Genomic DNA, 21,935 nt, shown 5'->3' with positions numbered 1-21,935 from the left:
CCATGCAATACATGCCCTTCTTAATACCCATCACCAGGCTCATCCATTCCCCTACCCACCTCCCCTTCAAAACCCTCAGTTTGTTTCTCAGAGTCCACAGTTTCTCATGCTGCATCTCCCCCTCTGATTTACCCCAACTGACTTTTCCTTTCCTTCTCCTAATGTCCTCCATGTTATTCCTTATGCTCTACAAGTAAGTGAACCCATATGATAATTGACTTTGTTTGATTAGAAAATAGAAAAAGCAGTACAGACATAAGACCATAAATTAGACCATGAAGGAAGTGACAGTCAAATACAACTATGACTTCAAACAGAAATGAATTTCCATAAAGTGCATACCTTTCTTCTCTTGCTTCAGGGCTATTCTGTGATGTAATTGCAGTATCTTTTTTCTTTTCTTCAGGGTCTTTATCTGTTGATGGTCCATCTGAAAATTAGGAAATCCCTCAGTTGTTAGCATTTGTTTAAAAAATTTTTAAATGGAACTACTTCACATTATCAAGCTATTGATGCAACAACAACAACAACAAAAATCCTAAAATTTCAAAAGTTTATGCAAGCTATTCTACTAGCATATGTACTTGGGTATTTTTCACAGTGCATGCTTAGCAATCCCAAATAAACTCCCTCATTTAGTGGGAAGCACAAATTCATATGCCGATGAGAACCTAAAATGGCAAAAAATATACGTAAAATCTTTTAAAAACTAGTAAATAAATAAATCAATGAAATGGAGAAAAATATAAAGAACAAAGGAAAGAATATAGAAATAATATCAGTACTGTCATTTTTTTAAAAATAAAAAGTGCAAAGCATATATAGCAATATAATTTTAACAATTTTTCATGAAGTCAAAAAATCTGAGGTAGTATCCAAAATGTATATAAATATTTCTGGGATAGTAAACAAAGAACATTTTCATAGAAAAGACTTCAGGAGTAGTAAGGCCTACCTAACACCTCCTCTATCTTAAATAATCTGTAAAGTAATATAGAGTCCACAAGCTTTAAGAGATAAGGAGGTATAAAACAGATTGGGCCAATGCAACTGTTTAACAATGAAAAGAAATATACATGTTTAAATCAACCAGAACCGCCTTCTGAAGTGGGGTTCAGAAAACGTTTGGATCTACTGCATAAATTATCCCACTTATCTATCTACATTTTGATCCCTACATAAGTAATAAGAGGTACATAAATACTTAACTTCTGCATATCCCTCTGTACAGCATATAAAAGAGCATACACATATTCCACTGTTTATCAGGACCACCTAGGTAACTTTTAAGCATAACCTAAAGCTCAAACTCCTATTCTGATCCATTCAATCCAAATTTCTGGCAGTGAAGCATGAGCATCAAAACCTTTAAAAGTTCCCCAGATGACTCTAATATGCTAATCTAGATGAGGCTAATTGATAGAGAATGGTATAAATCACAATTCTAGGAACTCATCTTGTAAATGTTAGGGTTACCAAATCCAAAATACAATTCAAGTCCCCTATAACATTGTGTAAGTTTTCACTTACTCATTTTATTGCCCCTTTTTATTCTCTACAATTCATTCCCAAAGCCTAAAGCTGGTAGAAAACAAAGATTACTAATGACATTAAAGAATGTAACAAGGACTAGAAAATACTCCAAAACTAAAAGGGTAGAAAGCATGTGAAAGGTGATGTAACAACGCAATACTACCTAACAATGCAATCATACAGATCCCACACACAGCTCTAATGGTGTGAAATGGTGAAATCCTTGGAGGAAGCAGAGCAGTAAGAGATGTAAACAGCCTTAAAAGCATTCCTAGAATCTGAATATAGTGTCATGAGCAACAGAGCAGACCCAGAGACAAGGCAGCCAGCTCCGGACTGAGACTACCTGCAGATTACACCTCACCACCAATCCAACTGTGCATAAGATGCTTAATCTCTCTGTATCTCCATTCCTCTAGAAAATGGGAAATATATTGACACCTAGTACACTGCGCTCCTGGGAGGGTTAAATATATCCATATGTTAAGTATTCAAACTATGCTGCAGTGTAGCAGTAGTAGTAAATCTTCTGGAAATCTATCAATCTATAGAAAAAGTTTTAGGCAGAAAGATGTTCATCAAGAAATTATTTATAATAGCTATAAAATCAAGAAAAACACATCTAAGTGATTAAATTAAGGCAAGTGATTAAGGCATAATCACCCAGTGGATTATTCTGAAGCCAATAAAAGTAAGTAAATGATGATATAAAAATATAGGGTTTTTTTCATTAAAAAAGGCAATATAAGTAAATATACATATAGTATAATTATAGTTGAAGCAAAATCCATACACAAGGAGAAAAAAAGGGCAAGAAATGCAACAAGATATTAACTGATGGTTGTATTTAAAGACAGACTTAATGACTTCTTTTCCTCCTCCAATTCTCCATATTTAATGAACAGGGAAATCTTTCAATATTAAAAAAAAGTTTTTAAAGTAAAACCTGTAATGGGATCAGATACCTCCAATAAGTATAAAAGAGTAGAACTTCTTTAAATTTAAGATTAAATGAACCTAACTACAATGTCCCACAAAATGTAAACCATCTTTCCAGAAATAAAAAACATGTATATGGTTCTCAGTCAACTTTCTATGGCAAATTCTAATTATTTTAGAATATGGAATAAGATTTAAAATTTAAATGAATTATAAACATAAAGTTTCAGTTTGTCTTTAAAGACTAGGTTTTTTTTTTAAGTTTTTTATTTTGAAATAATCTGAAGCTTGCACCAATGTTTTAGAAATATGCGAAAAACTTTACTCAGGCACACCTGAGTGGCACAGTCAGTTAATCATCCAGACTCTTGGTTTTGGCTCAGATAGTGATCTCTGAGCCCTGGGACTGCGACCTATGTCGGGCTCTGTGCTCAGCATGGAGTCAGCTGGGGTTTCTCTCTCTTCTTCCTCTGCCCCTCCCCACTGCACATTCTCTCTCTAAAATAAATAATAAATAAATCTAAAAAAAAGAAAAAAACTTCACTCAGATTCCCCAAGTGTTAATGTTTGGTATACTCACTTCCTTATTCATTCATCACTGCACCCTACTACACACATACATGGGTACTATATGTACACAAACCTGCACACTATTGTGTGCAAACATATTTCTTTTGAACCATCTGAAAATCCGTAGCAAATACCCTGCTCCTTAATCCCAAAATACTTCACTATGTATTCCTCAAGAAAAAAATTCATTTATATAACTACAGTAAATAATAAGTAAATTTAACAATGATACAATACTGTTTACTTACCTATATACCTTACAAAAAGGTCTTTATAGCAATTTTTCCTTTCTGGTCCAGAATCCAATACAGGAACATATATCGTATTTAATTTTCTTAAGACTAAACTCTTTAAATTTTAGAGGCTTTACAATTTTTAGTTCTTAGTTTCTAAGCTCTTAGAAGTAATGGGTTTTTTGTTATTACAACTATTGCCCTTGAAATTTTAAAAGTTTCAGCTTTTTCTATTTTTCATCCATGTAAGGCTAGTATCTGCTTGATTACATGCTGGGGCAGGGAAGACAGATGAACCCAACACATTTTCTGGTTCCAGAATATAAAAAAAAGATAAAACTGAAGGGGTTTGTCAAACAGACACAAGAGCCAGTTTGAATGGGTGCCCATCAGTCAAATCCGGGATAATATAAACATCAAAATAATAATAACAGTAATGAATTATAATCCATGTTATAAAATAGGAATCCACTAATAGGAAAATAACAGGCAAGTAAAAGGAGGGTTCTTTCTTGTAGTAGTAGAATGTTGATTTATAAATATTGAAGAGGGCGCCTAGGTGGCTCAGTGGGTTAAGCCGCTGCCTTCGGCTCAGGTCGTGATCTCAGGGTCCTGGGATCGAGTCCCGCATCGGGCTCTCTGCTCAACAGGGAGCCTGCTTCCCTCTCTCTCTCTCTCTCTGCCTGCCTCTCTGCCTACTTGTGATCTCTGTCTGTCAAATAAACAAATAAAAATCTTTAAAAAAAAAAATTAAAAATAAATAAATAAATAAATATTGAAGCGCAACTAACACTATAAAGAGCAATCTGGGCAAGAATTGGTTGATACTAAATGAGGGGTGGGGAGAAGACCAAAGAGAAGCAAGATAGTTTAAGGATCTTAAATGTCTCTCATAAAATGCCTATCGGATATAAGAAGAAAAATGATAAACTATACAGTGTATGCCTTGACTGGGTTATCAAAATTAACAACATCAATGCCTCTGGATGTGATAACCTCATATCCAACTACAGATGCACAATCTGATCTAATCATGAGAAAATAACAGAAAAGGTCCAAATCAGAATTATTTTAAGCTGCTATTAAAAACACCGATGAAAAATAAATAAATAAATAAATAAAAACAAAGATGAGTGCTTATATTCTTCAAATTGTCAATGTTATAAATAATATAAGAAGGCTTAAGAACTATTCCAGAGCAGAAGACTAGTGATCCTAGACTTGTTCTGAAAGGGAAAACACAAGTTAGAGGGCATCAGTGGAACACCTGACAAAACGGGAACCTGCCCTGCAGATTACAGTACTATACTGATGTTCAATTTCTTGACTTTCCTATATTATGATTACATAAGAAAATAAACTTGTTCCAAGGATATAGACACTTAAGTACTGAAGGGTAAAGCACGATAGATGAAACTATTCTCAAATGGTTTAGCAAAAGTAATTTGTGTGTTTGAATATATACATACAGAGAAAGGGAAGAAATATGACAAAACAAAAATGGCAAATATTAAAAATTAATGATCTAGAAAAAGATACATGTGAGTTATTTTTATTATTCTTGTAAACTTTCTGTAGGTTAGAAAATCATTTCAAGGAGCACTTGGGTGACTCAGTCGTTAAGCACCTGCCTTCATCTCAGGTCATGATCCCAGAGTCTGGGATGGAGCAGTGCATCGGGCTCCTTGTTTGGCAGGAAGCCTACTTCTCCCTGTCCCACTCCCCCTGCCTATGTTCCCTCTCTCACTATGTCACTCTCTGTCAAACAAATAAATAAAATCTTTAAAAAAAAAAAAAATGAAAGAAAGAAAGAAAGAAAATTATTTCAAAAACCTTTTTAAAAAGCATGACAACTTTCTAATGGGCAGAAATTTTCTTCTTAAAGAGAAGTCCAGTTCTAAGTGTTAAAAGACAAAAAAAGCTAATTTTGACTAACTTAAAAAAGTAAAACCCTCAGGGATGTCAGACTAATGCCACTCTCTCTTAATATAAGGCATCCATTTCAATACATTTATATTTGTAAACAGAAAAAATGCAAATACCAATGTCTGAGTAAGCCAGATCATAAATATATATAAGGGAAGATCAATTATACCTAATAACTTTTTCCAGGATTTGATGAGAGACTTTGCTAAAGATGTAACTTCTTCATCTGTACTCTGCTTGCGAATAGCATTTACTGACATTCCAATTCTTGTGGACTGCAAGGCAATGACAAAAAAATCTGTATAAGTCATTTATTTCGGACACTTTAGTGTTTCATTTTCTTCTTTCCCATTTTCCTGTGACAAAAAACCTCAGTTATTTAAATTCTTTGAAACTGTATTAATATATTCTTGTATATTTTATACACACACACACACACACACACACACATATTCTTGTATACGATAGAATTAAGATACATGTGTCTTTAGATCAAATACTGGACTCATCGAGGTTATTACCATAGAGATCTGTAAGCATATAAGTTGCTACTATAATAAGGCTGGTTAACCAGTAAAATGAAATCAGTCTTTCCATATCTCTCAAAGAATAAAACATAAAATGTTTGTATTTATATGTAGGCCATCCTGAAGCAATCATGACTAATATATGCACTTCTTTGTTTCTATATATTCTTCAACATAGATTACTCCATAAATCACCTGTTGAGACTTCAATGAGAATACCCAAATATTACCATCGATAGAGGTTTAAAAGCATTTTTTTGCCCAAACCCACAAATAATCAAAGAAATTAAAATGGACTTCACAGAATACAGTAATACATCATGCGGTAATATTATTGTTATTATTCTTATGCCCAGGATTATGCTGGGAGCATCCATATATTCATTAATCTTCCTAACAACCCTATGAAGTTGAGATCATTATCCCTACTTGTCCAGCAATATTACTAATTGGTAAAGCTGGGATTTTAATGTAGGTCTGCCCACCCCCTAAGTCCATGCTCTTTCCTGTACATCAATGGTTTTCAAATTGTGCTCAAAGAACACAAAAGCTATGACAGGCCAATTAAGGATGATAAATAAAAAATGGTAAATTATTTAGTAAGTTCAAGTCGTTAGTAGACAATCTTTCAAAACATACAGTCAATGGAAGAAAAAACAACAAAAGGAATTGTTAGTGGCAAAAAAGGGGGGGAATCCCTGCTATAAACTTTAAGACAGAATAATAAATGGGTACTTATGGTTTCCTGCTAAATTATTCAGTCTTCTCAACAAAGAGATTCAAGACAAAAATTGGTTCAAGAATTTAGAGCATGTCTTTGGCTGGAATGGCCTATGTTAGACCTATGGAAGGCTACGCAATGCAGATAAGGTTTCATAGTAGAAAGATAAAGGGGACTCTGCAATTCTCAAATCCAAAAATGTTTTATGATTAATGTTTTGGGAGGGTTTTCCCCCAAAGAAAGAGGTTTATTGCTTTAACAAAATGCTCTCAGAACTTTTTTTAGAGAAAAAAATACTTTGAGAACTTTAAAACTTTTTAAAACTTTTCTAACACTTCAATACAGAAAATTTTCCAGAAGCAAGCGCCTGGGCTACATGGCATAGCCTACAACTGTGTGGACCCAGAGCTGTCCTACTGGATGCAGCTAACTGCTTAGAAGCCAGGCTTGCACTTACAGCCACCATACCAAGTGTCAGGTCTGGCTTCTTATCCTGATGCCTTCAGCACTCCTCCAGCACCCATTCACAGCTCTTCCTCACTACCACCCCACAACCCACCCCACCAACCTAGACAAAAACCTACTTTTGGAATGAGTCAGGGAAATCATCTGAGTTACTAACATAGTTCTGAAGCTTGCAGTTGATATAGACTGGCAAAGAAAATGGGATTTTAGAAAGGAGAGGCAAGCAAAGATATAAGGAGAGCATGAACAAATCGTGTGCTGTGCGTGATTGCTTTTTAATCTTCACAGGATGTTTTCATCGCTAAAGAGTCAATAATTTCCTGCTTAAACCCCATGAAAACCCACATGGAGACTAAGCATCTGTAACAAACATGCTTATTTAAGGAAGAGATCATCTAGTCAAAAAATAGTAAGAAATGAGACTGCTAAGGTAGACTGACAAAGATCTGAGTAGGTTTTCCTCCATTTTAAAAAGGGTACTTGGGGAACAGTAGAAGAAACTAGACAGAGGAAAGGATTATTAAGCTGTATTACTTTGATAACCAATTCTAGATGTACCTCTAAGAATTCTCTGGATTCTGGATTTTTCCTAAAATCAGTATACTATAATTTATAGGATTTAACAGGTGGCCTATAAAAAAACGTGTTATGTGCTCAAGTAACATTAAGATTGTAGAGCTGAGACGCCTGGGTGGCTGTCGTCGGTTAGGCATCTGCCTCTGGCTCGGGTCCAGGGATTGAGCCCTGCATCGGGTTCCCTGCTCAGCAAAGTCTGCTTCTCATTCTCTCTCTGCCGCTCCCCCTACTTGTGCATGAGCTCTCTTTCTCTCAAATAAATAAATAAAAACTTTAAAATTAATAAATAAATAATGCATACAAACAAAAAAGAACTATAGAATTAAAATGCTTCTCGGCTCCAAAACTAAAGAAGGTTTTTGAGATCAATTATACATTGTGAAATTCTAGACAGAAAATGTATGCTTTGCCCATGTCTGGCCATCTGATTTATAGAACACCAATTCTGCAATTAGAAAGATGCTACCTTGGTGGGTACCTGGGTGGTCCAGGCTAAGTGTCTGCTTTGGGCTCAGGTCATGATCCCAAGATTCTGATCCCAGGGTCCTAGAATGGAGCCCCACATCAGGCTCTCTGTTGAGCAGGGAGCCTGGTTCTCCCTCTCCCTCTGCATCTGCCTGCCACTCTCCCTGCTTGTGCACACTCGCTCTCTATCAAATAAATAAACAAAATCTTAGAAATAAAAAAAAAATATGAAAAAAGAAAGACACTCCCTTGGAAAGATGGGGAAGGCATTAAGCAGACTTAGGGAATCAGCTGCACATTTGCGGTAAGTCAGAAAGAAATGAGTAGTGAGATTAAGAGACACTCTCAGCATCACAGGAACTAAGCAGACTTGTATGTTCTAGAAGAAGAATCATCTTTATGATCACTCATGAGTTCTTCCCAAGATGATTTAAGATAGCCACTAAATCTTTTTTTTTTAAGATTTTATTTATTTATTTGACAGACAGAGATCACAAGTAGGCAGAGAGGCAGGCAGAGAGAGGGGAAGCAGGCTCCCTGCTGAGCAGAGAGTCTGATGCGGTGCTCGATCCCAGAACCCTGAGATCATGACCTGAGCCGAAGGCAGAGCCTTTAACCCACTGAGCCACCCAGGTGCCCCAATAGCCACTAAATCTTAAAGGAAAAAAATATAAAGCTACTAAAAACACTGTGGAAAGAAATTAAAGACCAAAATAAACAGAAAGGTATCCCATATTCATGGATCATAAGGCTTAAATGTTTGGACTGCAATACTAATAAAATCCAACTATAGATTCAATGCAACCCCTACTAAAATCCCAGCTGCATTTTGTGTAGAAACTGATAGGCGGGGGCGCCTGGATGGCTCAGTGGGTTAAGCATCTGCCTTCGATTCAGGTTATGATCTCAGGGTCCTGGGACCGAGCCCTCCATCGGGCTCTCTGCTCAGCAGGGAGCCTGCTTCCCTCCTCTCTCTGCCTGCTTCTCGGCCTATTCTGATCTCTCTCTCTGTCAAATAAATAAATAAAATCTTAAAAAAAAAAAGAAAAAAAAAGACTTAGATACTGGTAAGTTTATTCTAAAGTTCATACAGAAATACAAGGGATGCAGAATAGCCAAAACAAACTTGAAGAATAAACTTGAAGGACTCACAATTACCAAATTCAAAACTTACTACAAAACTACAATAATCAAGACAACGTGGTCCTATATAAAGAGAGACATGCAAATTAATGGAACAGACTTAAGAATCCAGAAATAAACTCCTCCATTTTTTGTCATTTTCAATAAGGATGTCAAGATAATTCATTAGACAGAAGAATATTAAAAAGTAAACAAGTAGATATCCATATGTAAAAGAATGAAATTGGACTTCTTTATACCACATGAAAATTAACTCAAAATGAATCAGAGAACTAAATGAAAGAGCCCCCCCTAAAAAAAGGAATAAATTTTTGTAACCTTGAGTTAAGTAACTGTTTGAGATTTGACATCTAAAGCACAAGCAACCAAAGAAAACAGACAAATCACACTACAACAAAATTTTAAACTTTTGTGCTTCAAAGAACATCACTAAGAAAGTAAAAATAACCCACAGAATAGGAGATAATATTTGCAAATCCTATATATGATTAAGGGACTTGTATCTAGAATGTATAAAGAACGATTACAAATTAGTTAATAAAAAATAAAACTATCGGGGCGCCTGGGTGGCTCAGCAGGTTAAAGCCTCTGCCTTCAGCGCCCCGCATCGGGCTCTGTGCTCAGCAGGGAGCCTGTTTCCTCCTCTCTCTCTGCCTGCCTCTCTGCCTACTTGTGATCTCTGTCTGTCAAATAAGTAAATAAAATCTTAAAAAAAAAAAAAATTTCCAACTTAAAAACGGTCAAAAGCTCTGAAAGGACATTTCTCCAAAAAAAACATATGAATGGTTAAGAAGTATACGAAAAGATGTTCAACATAATTAGTCATTAGGAAAATGGAAATCAATACCACAATGAAATATCACTTCACACCCACTAAGATGGGTATACTCAAAGATAATAACAAGTGTTGACAAGAATGTGGATAAACTAGAACCTTCATTTACTTGCTGTTGGAAATGCAAAATTGTACAGTCACTTGGGAAAGCAGTCTGGCAGGTCCTCAAAATATTCAACACAAAGTTACCTTATGACTCATCGTTTCCACTCTTTCAGATCTCTACCCAAGAGAAAGAGAAACACACAAACCTATATATGAATGTGCAAAGCAAGAGTCATAACAACCAAAATAAGAGAAATAACCCAAATGCCCATCAACTGACAAATGGATAAACAAAATGTAGTATATCCATACAATGGAGTATTATTCGGCCAGAAAAAGGAATAAAGTACCAATACATGCTACAACACAGATGAAACTTGAGGATTATGCTAAGTAAAAGCAGCCAGACAGGCACCTCACTGACTCAGGTGATAGAGCATGTGACTCCTGAGCTTGGGAGTCATGAGTTCAAGGCCCACATTTAAGCTCACTTAAAATTTAAAATAAAAAACTTTAAAAACTTAAAAAAAAAAGGGGGGGGGAGCCAAAACCAAAAGGTCAGATAATGTATGGCTTCATTTATATGAAATCTCTGGAACAGGTAAATCTAAAGCGACAACAGGCAGACTGATTAGTGCTTGCCTAGGGTAGAAGAGGGGGTACAATTGGGGAGAAATAAAGACTGACAACTAAAAGGTACCCCAGAGGCTAGCTTCATGCTGGCAGCAGCTATCAATAACAGACCAAGAAAGTGAGATTTAGGGAGATCAAATCAGGGCCAAGAATCCAACTTCATTTCCTTTCACAATGAGATTTCGAACTTGGGAGATTCAGATTTTATTCTTTTTGAGGAAGGCAACATTTTTCTATAGTGGTAATTTAGTAGATTATTGATTTATGTTGCCATCTTTTAAAAAGTCCAGAACACTGTAACAGGAAAATACAAAAAAGTTAATGGTATTAAAAATGTTTTGGGGTTTTGGGGTGCCTGGGTGGCTCAGTGAGTTAAGCTGCTGCCTTCAGCTCAGGTCATGATCTCAGGGTCCTGGGATCGAGTCCCACATCAGGCTCTCTGCTCAGCAGGGGGCCTGCTTTCCTTCCTCTCTCTGCCTGCCTCTCTGCCTACCTGTCCTACTTGTGATTTCTCTCTGTCAAATAAATAAATAAAATCTTTAAAAAAAATAAAAAAATAAAAAAATAAAAATGTTTTGGTATTGTATGACAATTATCTATTCAAATCATGAAACAGATTAGCACCTACCTGTAGTAATTCCAGGGTCATGGGAATATTCTTAAGCTCCTTCAGTAGATCCAATGCTCCAGCCTATAAAACAAAATAATTGTATATTGAACTTCCCAGCTGACAAAGCAAAGACTAACTAGAGATTTAAATTTATGTTTTCCTATCCACAACTCACTATGGCTCACTTATTCATGTGGGAATAGTGTATTTATAAAAGGGAGAAAGGGAAAGAGAGGTAGTGTTTTCCAAATAATGGTTGTAACTCATTAAAGAAATATAAAATCCATTTACTGGGTTATGATCAGCACTTATTAAGTACTGCTTTGTTAAAGTTCATTTTATATACAGTATTCATGTGTCCCAATTAGAAATCTGAATTGGGTTTCCTACTATGGTGACACAACAGATCCCAAGTATCCATAGAGAACACCTATCTGATTAAGGAGCCAACCCCGAGAAAGTGGGAATGGAGGTCAGAAGATGTTGCAGCACCTCTAGCATTCACTCACACACAAGGAGAGTGGGAAAGGACCTATCTGTACTAGAATTCTCTTGAGGTCTCTCTGTATCTTCCCGGTCTGTCACAAAAACACTGCCGTCTACCTGATTCTTACAAAGTAGGAAAAAGCAAATTCTGAGAGAAAACTCAGAATTAAGATGTTAAGCTCACAGTCCCGTCCACTGCCATCTAGAATCAAAGGCTCGCACGTTGATGAAGAAGATGGAACAAAATAAGGCTCCTAGAAGAATTACATAAACCACCTAAAGTTTAAAAAGGAATGAAATAAGAAGCAACAGCATCACCTATACCTATGGCCAAATATTCCAATTTATCATATTTCATACAATACAGTCACTTAGGGACGCCTGGGTGGCTCAGTGGGTTAAAGGCTCTGCCTTCGGCTCAGGTCATGGTCTCAGGGTCCTGGGATTGAGCCCTGCATCGGGTTCCCTGCTCAGCAGGGAGCCTGCTTCCTCCTCTCTCTCTGCCTGCCTCTCTGCCTACTTGTGATCTCTGTCTGTCAAATAAATAAATAAACATATTTTTTAAAAATTAAAAAAAAAGTCACTTAGTCATATTTTATTTAGTCAAATACTCACTGTACTATATATTTAGATACATCATTAGTCTATATGCCACTAATAAAGAAAAAATATTAAACTATGGCATAGTATTATCACTGTTTTCTAGTTTTTTAACTCTTTTAGAGTTGAAATTTTTATCATGTATCACCTTTTACATATATGAAAGAAAAATATAAGCAAAATAAATTGGCTAAGTTGTTTCTAAAACTATGTCATGTTTAGAGTCCTTAATGCTTATGAATAACTTACTGACTCAGATTCAATAATATGTTTTTATCCCACCAAAGGTTGTGTCAAAAACACTAGTAATGCAGCATTTCATAAAAGAATCCATCAAAGAGCTAAATTAGCTCTTAGCTGGCTTTGAAGTCTGTAGAGCTAGTTGTTTTTCACCCCACTGCTCTTCAACCGTTTGGTTCCTTGAGGCTTTGAAGTGTGTAGAGCTAGTTGTTTTTCACCCCACTGCTCTTCAACCATTTGGTTCCTTGAGGTTCAAACACTCCACTAATGTTTTTCAGAGTTTCTTCTAAGCCACTGACACACTGAAAATGCTGATGCTGGGTTTGATATTCTGCCTGTGAAACTACATTCCAAGAACCATCTGGATGACAATATATGTGTAATTCATTCCACTTTCTCCAATGTTAAAATATGAAAACTAGGCAGCCTATGAATCAGTGAAACACAGCATATCCCAGTAAAATAGAAAGCCCCAGAGAACGCCCCTCATTATGCACCCCAAAGGAAGAAATAAGCATGGAAACTATGGTACCAAATTTTTTTTTTCTTTAAGGATTTTATTTATTTATTTGACAGGCAGAGATTACAAGTAGGCTGAGAGGCAGGCAGAGAGAGAGGAGGAAGCAGGCTCCCCGCTGAGCAGAGAGCCCGATGCGGGGCTCGATCCCAGGACACTGGGATCAAGACCTGAGCTGAAGGCAGAGGCTTTAACCCACTGAGCCACCCGGGCGCCCCGGGTCATGTAATTTTTCCATTTAAAATTGAGACATCAGACTTGGTTGTGGAGAACAAAACTGTATTAACTTTTCTTCTGGTAATAAACATATCTATCATTTTAATTTCACTCAGTACATCATAAATAAAAACTTAAGTTCAATAGCAATTATGAAACAGGTTATTATGAAGGACTTTAATGATTTACTGCTCAAAGATTCCTTCTGATTTTAAAATTCTACAAATTCTTTTCATTTAGAGGTAACCAAAAACCGTGAAACAATATAGTTGCTAGATAAGAAAACGAACATTGACTAAATTTACTAGTAATCTGGAATTTCTACAGGAATGACATCTCAGTGAGGAAATGGGATCTTCAATCCCCCATCTGCAAATCCAAAAATCAAACCCTTTGAAAATCAAGATTTCACAGGGCACCTGGGTGGCTCAGTCAGTTAAGCATCTACCTTCAGCTCAGGTCGTGATCTCAAAGTCCTGGGATCAAGCCCCACATCAGGCTCCTCCCTCTCCCACTTCTCTTGCCTGTGCATGTCCATGCCCTCTCTCTCTCTCTGTCAAATAATTAAATAAAATCTTTAAAAAGAAAATCAAGATTTCTTACAGATTTTCAATAAACTCATTTGCCAGCAACACCTAATCTCAACATATGTAAAGTCATTTATGTTCTATATATCCCACTTCATGAGAGAATACTACATTTCACTATAGAAATGTTAATGTCTGATTAATGGAAACAGCCCAGATCCGCTTAGGATATATGATATATGTATCATATTATCTTAATAAAATCTGAAAATTGAGGAATTCTCAAATATATCAGACTCTAAAAGGTTTTGATTAGGAGATTGTAGACTTGTATCTTACAACTACCATAGACATTTTTCTTCTACCTATGTCTCCATGGACTTTCTGATCCATTACCTAGGATTAATTAGAAAGGAAGATAAAGAATCACACTTCAAGGAGTCCTTAGACTTACAAAATGCTATCATGTATAAAGTTGATTCTTTTTTTTTTTTTTTTTAAAGATTTTATTTATTTATTTGACAGAGAGAAATTACAAGTAGATGGAGAGGCAGGCAGAGAGAGAGAGAGGGAAGCAGGCTCCCTGCTGAGCAGAGAGCCCGATGCGGGACTCGATCCCAGGACCCTGAGATCATGACCTGAGCCGAAGGCAGCAGCTTAACCCACTGAGCCACCCAGGCGCCCCAAGTTGATTCTTTTAATACATCAGCAATGTGATGTAAGTTTTAAGCTGTTTTCCAAGTAGAAGCAATAGATAGATTTGTATTAATTTCCCCACACTCTCCTTTTTTACACAGATGTCTTTGGTGAGACTGGAGTCAGAAATACAAGCTATGGAAGAAGAAAAAGCTAAATAATATTCATAGGATGAAACTATGACCTTTCTCATAATTACACTATGCTCTAGTCAAATAAGATGAATATCTCAATTAAAGTTCTTTAAGAAATAAATAACTATGATGATCTGAATGAGCAAAAAGGCAAAAGCAGATGATCATATATTAATTCAGTGACAAAAGCTTCTTTGAATATTACTATGTGCCAAGCACTGTTAAATACTTTATATATGTATTATTTCATGTTCACAATAAACCCTATAGAAGCAGGTAATCATTTTACAGAAGGAGAACTGAAAACCCAGATAATTTAGAAACTTCCACAGTCATATGATTATTACTAACTAAAAAGGGTGAGACCTACCCAGTTCTGTCAAGTTACACTTACCACTTCTCAACAAATACTTGTTAACTGTATACGAAACTCTGAGGATATGATAATGAGCAAGAAAGAAATCCTTTCTGACTACAGGGAATTTAAAATAAACATAAATCTTTGAGCATCTACTTCAAACCTTAAATTATACAAAGAAGCAAACTCAGAAAAGGAAAGTAACTTGGCCAACTGATAGGTAATATAAAAGAATAAGAACTATAATCTCCTGACCCTCACACCACTGTTCTCTCCATTTCATAGGTCCACTGGGAGTAGTTCTAATCCGTGAGCTGGGGTGAATAGCACTGCCGAACAAGAAACTATTTTCTATCCTTCCCCAATCATCACCTGCCTCTAAAGGTCAAATCTATTAGATTGCAGCATCTCCTACAGATAATGATGCAAGAGAAAGAAAGATTCTACCTTATCTTCCAGAGTCAAATTTAGTTCACAAGACTAGCTGAATAATAAACAGCTATAACATGACTTTATTACATGGCTGGTACTATCATCAGAAACAAGTACTTTTACAAAATATGGTATTCAAATTTGTACTGAGCATTCAGCATATACAAGCTCATATGGGGTAGAAACATCCTTCTCCTCAAGGAGACATAAGGAAGAGGAAGCAACACAGAATATACAATGAAGAACATGAGAGATATATATATACACATATATGTATACACACACACACACCCCAGATCTAAATTCAAATCCACACACTGCCATTTCCTAATTATAAGATCCTGGGAATGTTGTTTACCCTTTCCAAGCTTCAGCTTCTTTATATGTATGAGAGCATAATACACTGACCTAAAACAGTTAAAATGGTCAAATGGAGTAACATAACACTATGAAGTATTGAAATAGAGTACCTGACACACAGGAGATGGTTGATAAGATGTACAAAGAAATAAAAAATTTATCTACCCCCATCATAACAATATCCTCAAAGAGCCATAAGCCAGCATTTTAAGTGAGCATTATTTAAGCTCAATCAACTGAAACACCTCAGAATTAGGAGATTCCAAGATTTTAAAACTTAAGGTGCTATTTAAAAAGGAAACACTGGGCACCTGTGTGGCTCAGCTGGTTACGAGACTGCCTTCGTCTCAGGTCATGAACCCAAAGTCCCAGGATCAAACCCCAGGATCAAATCTTAGATCAGGTTCCCCACTCAGCGGGAAGTCTGCTTCCCCCTCTGATTCTCCCCCTTTCTCATGCTGTCTCTCAAATAAATGAAACCTTTAAAAAAAAAAAAGGAGGGGTACCTGGGTGGTATTTGTGTTTGTATGAATGTGTTTTTAAAATAAAAGCTCCAGAGATACCTGGGTGGCTCAGTCGGGTAAGCGTCACCTTTGGCTCAATTCATGATCCCAGAGACAAGGGATCAAGCCCCATGTTGGGCTCTCTGCTCAGCAGGGAGCCAGCTTCTCGCTCTCCCTCCTACTCCACCTGCTTGTGCCCACTCTCTCTCTCATGAAGAAAATCTTAAAGGGCACCTGGGTAGCTCAGTGGGTTAAGGCCTCTGCCTTCGGCTCAGGTCATGATCTAAGAGTCCTGGGATCAAGCCCCACTTCGGGCTCTCTGCTCAGCGGGGAGCCCGCTTCCCTCTCACTCTCTGCCTGCCTCTCTGCCTACTTGTGATCTCTGTCTGTCAAATAAATAAATAAACTTGTTAAAAAAAAATCTAAAAAAAAAAGGAAACACTGTAAATATTTTATTATGGCTCAGCAACATCACTATAAACTAGTAATTATAATTTTACTATGTCATCTCAAATTTGTAGTTATTCTCAACCAAAAGGACAAGCAATGAAAGGAAAAATACATAAATTTGACTTCATAAAAAATGAAAGCTTTTGAACTTCAAAAGACACTATCAAAGAGTGTAAAAAGATAACCCACAGAATGGGAGACAATATATACAAATCCTGTCTCTGATAAGAGCCTAGTATTCAGAATATAAAGAATTCTTACAATTCAATAATACAAATACTCAGTTTAAAAATGGGCAAAGGATCTGAACAAACATTTCCCCAAACATACAAAAATAGCCAGCAAAAAGTGAAAAACGTTCACCATCATCAGTCATCAGAGAAATGCAAATCAAAATCACAGTAAGCTACCTCTTCACATCCACTGTGATGGCTATAATCATAAAAGACAAAATAACAAGTGTTGATAAAGACGTGGTAACCCTCATCCATTGCTGTTAAGTATGTAAAATGGTGCGGCAACTTTGGAAAACAGTTTGGCAATTCCTCAAAAAGTTAAACACAGTTATCATACAACCCAGCAATTCTACTCCTAGGTATATATCCAAGAGAAAAAAAAATATGTCTACACAAACACCTGCACAAGAATATTCTAAGCAGCATTATTCATAATAACCAAAAAATGGAAACAGCCCAAAATGTCCATCAAATGACAAACAAAATGCAAGATACCCCCACCAGTACAGTAGTGCTGTTCAGTAATACAAAGGAATGAAGTACTGATACCTGCTGTAACACAGACAAATCCTGAAAACACTAAGTGAAAGAAGTCTGTTACAAAAGAATACATATTGTATGATTCCATTTATATGAAATGCCCAGAACAGTAAATCCATAGAGACAGAAAACATTTTGGTGGGGTGGGGACGGTGGTGGTAGCACAGATATATGGTGACCACTTAATGGGTACAGGTTTCTTTTCTGGAGTTATGAAAGTGTTCCTAAATTAGATAGGAACACAGTGGTGTTCTCAGAGTGTTATCACAGTGGTGACAGCTGTAGAAATCTGTGAATAAACGAAAACCACTGAATTGTACACTTTAAAAGGGAGAACAGTACTGTGTATTTCAATAAGGCTGTTAAAAAAAATTGTTTAGTCATTCTAAATCTCAATATATACTAATTAATCTAACCCTGATATGAAAACCAAAATTTTTTTCTTCAACCCAGTTATAATACTTAGAAATTCACACATTCCAAATATCCCAGTTCCTAGTATTTCTAACATCTAAGTTCAATTTCTCTCCCAACAATTTAATTCTACTCAACCCTGAGCCTTGAATGAAGAAAAAACAAAGCTCAACACCACTGACAAAATCCATGAATCTGAAAACTCTAAGTTACCTTACTCCCTCTAAAATCAGGTAATAAATCCTTTACAAAGATAATATACAAGGTTTTTTAGCCCTTACCATATCTTAAAGACTCTTAAGATTCATCTAATTTACTATATTATCTCCAGTTTACTACCAAAAACAAACAAACAAACAAAAAAACCACACACACACACACAAAAAATCACCTCAAGTGGTTTTAGAAATGTTAAGGAACTTGCCTAAGATCATACTGTTGAAGTTCAGAAGAGTCAAGATTTGAACTCAAATTAGGAGTCAGACTTGCTTACTGACATCAAGTCAAAATGACATTAATTTAAAAAAAAGTTAAAATGACCTAAAAAGCAGTTAATACTTGAAAATTTGAAACTAAGTTATGTGGTTCATCAAAACCTCAGAGTATACACTTATAAAACTGCTAATACTGTTTAAGACCAAGTATACACATAGTGCAACATTCTGGATAGTTCTAGGGTCAGGATACTGACTGGATATCTAGGGCAAGCTGCTTCCCCAAGAACAGCAAATACCCTTACTTCCTGGTCTTATATTCACCTAACTGTACCCAAACACGGTTCCAAAAAAAAAGGGTCTTCTAAAGAGACACTGCACCTGAAAAGAGTAGTACTTTGAGCAAAACAGATTTAGATTCACGTCTTCATCTGCCCACTTTCTAGCTATTTGGCTTAGGACAATTCACTTAAGTTTCCAAATAATTTCCTTATTTTTAGAATGGGGTATTACTTATCATGTAAAACTGTCCCAGGCATAAGTACTCAGCTGAATGCCTGGCTCAGAATAATAGTTCAATGAATGGTGGCTGTTTTTATTATTACTTAAATGTGACACCTATGCTTTATGAAACAAAATATGCAATAACAGCACCTAAACTTGCCAATTCAAGAGGAAAACTACAATTTTTCAATTCAAGAGGAAAACTACAATTTTTCAAGGGAAGTTTACTTTTTCGTAGTATAAAAATATTTTTAAAAGCTCACAGAGAAAATCTGGGAAACACACACACACACACACAGAGGGAAAACAAATCTACCATGATCCTACAACCCCCAGAACAACCTCTGTGAAATTACTGACCTCTTAAAAAGCTATTTGTGGGTTGATGTGCTTTGGAGGGCAAAGAGGGAGAGTCATTCAGACCACTTCCCCTTCTCTTTATTTCATTTGCCAATTTGAATTTCTGTAAGATATACAGGAAAAAGGAGAAGAAAAAAACATAAAAAAGCCAGTCAATTTTATCTTTCTTTTTGAGGGGCAAGTTTCCATATTGGTCAAGTTTTGAACTATCAGATAAATGAGATTTGACGAGTATCTGTGGAGTTTATCCTCATTCTTCCCATACTCATCATTATTCCTTTATACCTTGAGAACTGCAAATAAATGCAAACTGATCTTCTCCATACTTATCCACTAAGGAATTACTCATTTTTAGGAAACACCTATTACGAAGAAAGGAAACAAACAGCTAATGCATTACATGATTAATGGATACACATTATAGCCTGAGTTAGAGAAAAAAATTACCCAACAAAAGCCCTTTTCCCCTTTGAGGTTCTACTGTGTGAATCTAGGGATGTCTCCAGGTAAAGAAAAAAACTTTCCAATTTAAACAAGGTAACAGAAATGTTCAGCTTATCAAACAATCAGATCTCATCACTTGCACTGGGCTATATCAGTGAGAAAAATAAATGGCAAAGGTAATTAATGTCTGGAACAGAAAACAAACAGGAAATACTTTAAAAGGCCAAAATTGCAAATGCTGATTAACAGAGTATGAAATTACATGCTAAGCAATGCACCTGTTAAAAGAGGAACAGACTACGTACAAAAATCTTAAAAGTTCATTGTTTAACACTATTTTCTGCTTTGAAATGCTGTCCAGTAGAAAACCTGGGTCGTGGCTTAATCCAAATTGCACAGTACTTAATTTAAGTGGGTGAACTACTTAATCTCGCTCAGTTTCTTATTCTGCAAAATAGCTACACGATAATGGCTGTGCTGTGAGTCTCAAAAGAAGTTTGCACAGATGCTTTTTCATTTTAAAGCGCTGTACAAATCAGAGCATCCCGTTTCTCCTTCACATTAGTTTGATACGGAATTTATTTCACAGATAGGAGTACGTTATTTCAGGTAGGCTGACACTGAAAACGTACTGAGCAGCGTGGCACAAATTCAGGTGAAGACAATCATGGAGCTGCAACTGAAAACAGCTGACTCTGAACCAGAGGACTGAAAGTAGCACACACTGGTAGACAAAAATACAGAACATAAACCACAAAGAAAACATGTTTACATAAACACTTTATCAATAACAAGATAATGCCACTGGTATTAACTGTAAACCACTTAGAGTACCCAGCAATGACATCTGGCCAAATGCATCTTAGCTGTTTACATCCTAGCACCTGACCATATCCAGTTTTTAAAAACGTTTAGCGACTTGCCAAGCGCACTAGTAGACTCTCTACCTTTTTAATTGTTAAACAAACCTGTAGCGTAGACGAGATAAATCAAGTGAATGTTTACTCTTCGAAAAAAATCCAAAAAACGTAACTTACCAGTTTGATGTCTAAAACAGATCACAAACCTCTACGTGATGTTATTTCTAGTTGTTAGGCAGCGATCACGGAAAAGAGAACAAATTCTTTCAAACTGTGAAGGGCTTTCTACACTCTTCAATACTTAAGCCAAATTGAAGAGGTAATTAGCGAGTCAATCAATTCCTCAAGTTTAAAGTAAGAGAATGCCCCCTTAGGTTTACTACGCTGTACTAGCAAGGAGAGACTTGGAAGTACCAAGAACCGATGGTAACGCCGGCCGCCGCAGGCCGCGCTACCTTCTCCCCGACGCCCTCCCCAGGACGCGGGTACGGTCCACGCCGGATTCCCGCGCAGAGAGGGCCTGCGTGGGCGGGCCGGGAACTCCCGAGAGCCCGGCCCGAAGCCTGACGCGCCCGGCCCCGACCAGCCGCCCGGCCCCCCGGCCGGCCCGCGCCACCCGCCTCGCTCACCGCGTTCTTCTTCTGCACCATCTTGTCCATCTTCTTGGCAATGCGGACCACTTCATCCTCCATGGTTCCCGCAAGTGTTCCCGTGCCCAGCCCGTTTGGGTCGGGAAGTGGGCGAAGTTGGAGCTGAGAGGACGGCAGGACAACAGCCCAGGCGCTGGGCTAGCCCACCACAGCAGGCCTGGGCCTAAGCCCTTCCTCACAAACCAAGCCCGCGGTAGCGGCGGCGGAGGCAGCGATAGCGACTCCGCCCCCGCAGACAGCGCCAATCGAGCTCCGCGCGCACTGTGCAGGCACTGACAATCGACAGCAGATCGCTGGGAAGCCGCGCGCCAAGACGCCCGCCAGACCGGCGTCAGCCGAGGCACTGTCAATGAATTGACTCGCCAACCCAGTGGCTGGGCTTCCTGCCAGGCCGTTGTAAAAGTCTGTAGGAGGCGGGGCCGAGTTTTGCCGCGCGTGCGCCTCCGGCCCAGTCTCCGCCCAGGGTGAGCTTCAGATTCTGCGAGGCACACCATTCTCTGAAGCGATGAGGTTTTGGAGAGCGAAACCGTGGCGGTCTTTAAATGCAGTCAAGTCGGGGCGCCTGGGCGGTTTAGTGGGTTAAAGCATCTGCCTTCGGCTCGGTCAGGATCTCGGGGTCCTAGGATCGAGCCCCGCATCGGGCTCTCTGCTCGGCGGGGAGCCTGTTTCCCCCTGCCTCTCTGCCTACTTGTGATCTCTCTGTCAAATAAATAAATTTCTTAAAAGGCTTAAAAAAAAAAAAAAAAAAAAAAA

The 21,935-nt window shown here is 37.4% G+C and overlaps 1 protein-coding gene across 2 annotated transcripts in view; it reads right to left on the bottom strand.

Annotated features, from left to right (window-relative positions):
• TCEA1 (transcription elongation factor A1) overlaps nt 1-21,424 on the bottom strand; it is a 40,824-nt gene extending 19,400 nt beyond the window's left edge. The window contains exons 1-4 of one of the 2 annotated variants that reach the window (XM_044245594.1): nt 21,162-21,424; nt 11,240-11,302; nt 5,371-5,476; nt 343-430 (exon numbers count right to left, since the gene is read on the bottom strand). In XM_044245594.1, coding sequence (XP_044101529.1) covers nt 343-430; nt 5,371-5,476; nt 11,240-11,302; nt 21,162-21,224 — 320 coding nt within the window. In that variant the 5' untranslated portion in view covers nt 21,225-21,424. The remainder of the gene's footprint in view (nt 1-342; nt 431-5,370; nt 5,477-11,239; nt 11,303-21,161) is intronic. The other variant, XM_044245593.1, reaches the window with a different exon arrangement.
• Between the last annotated feature and the right edge of the window lie 511 nt (nt 21,425-21,935).

The sequence above is a fragment of the Neovison vison genome, chromosome 4 (assembly GCF_020171115.1).
Source record: "Neovison vison isolate M4711 chromosome 4, ASM_NN_V1, whole genome shotgun sequence".
In the NCBI taxonomy this organism is placed as follows: Eukaryota; Metazoa; Chordata; class Mammalia; order Carnivora; family Mustelidae; genus Neogale; species Neogale vison.
Note: the sequence above shows the minus strand (reverse complement) of the source record. Positions and strands in the feature narration are given on the sequence as shown.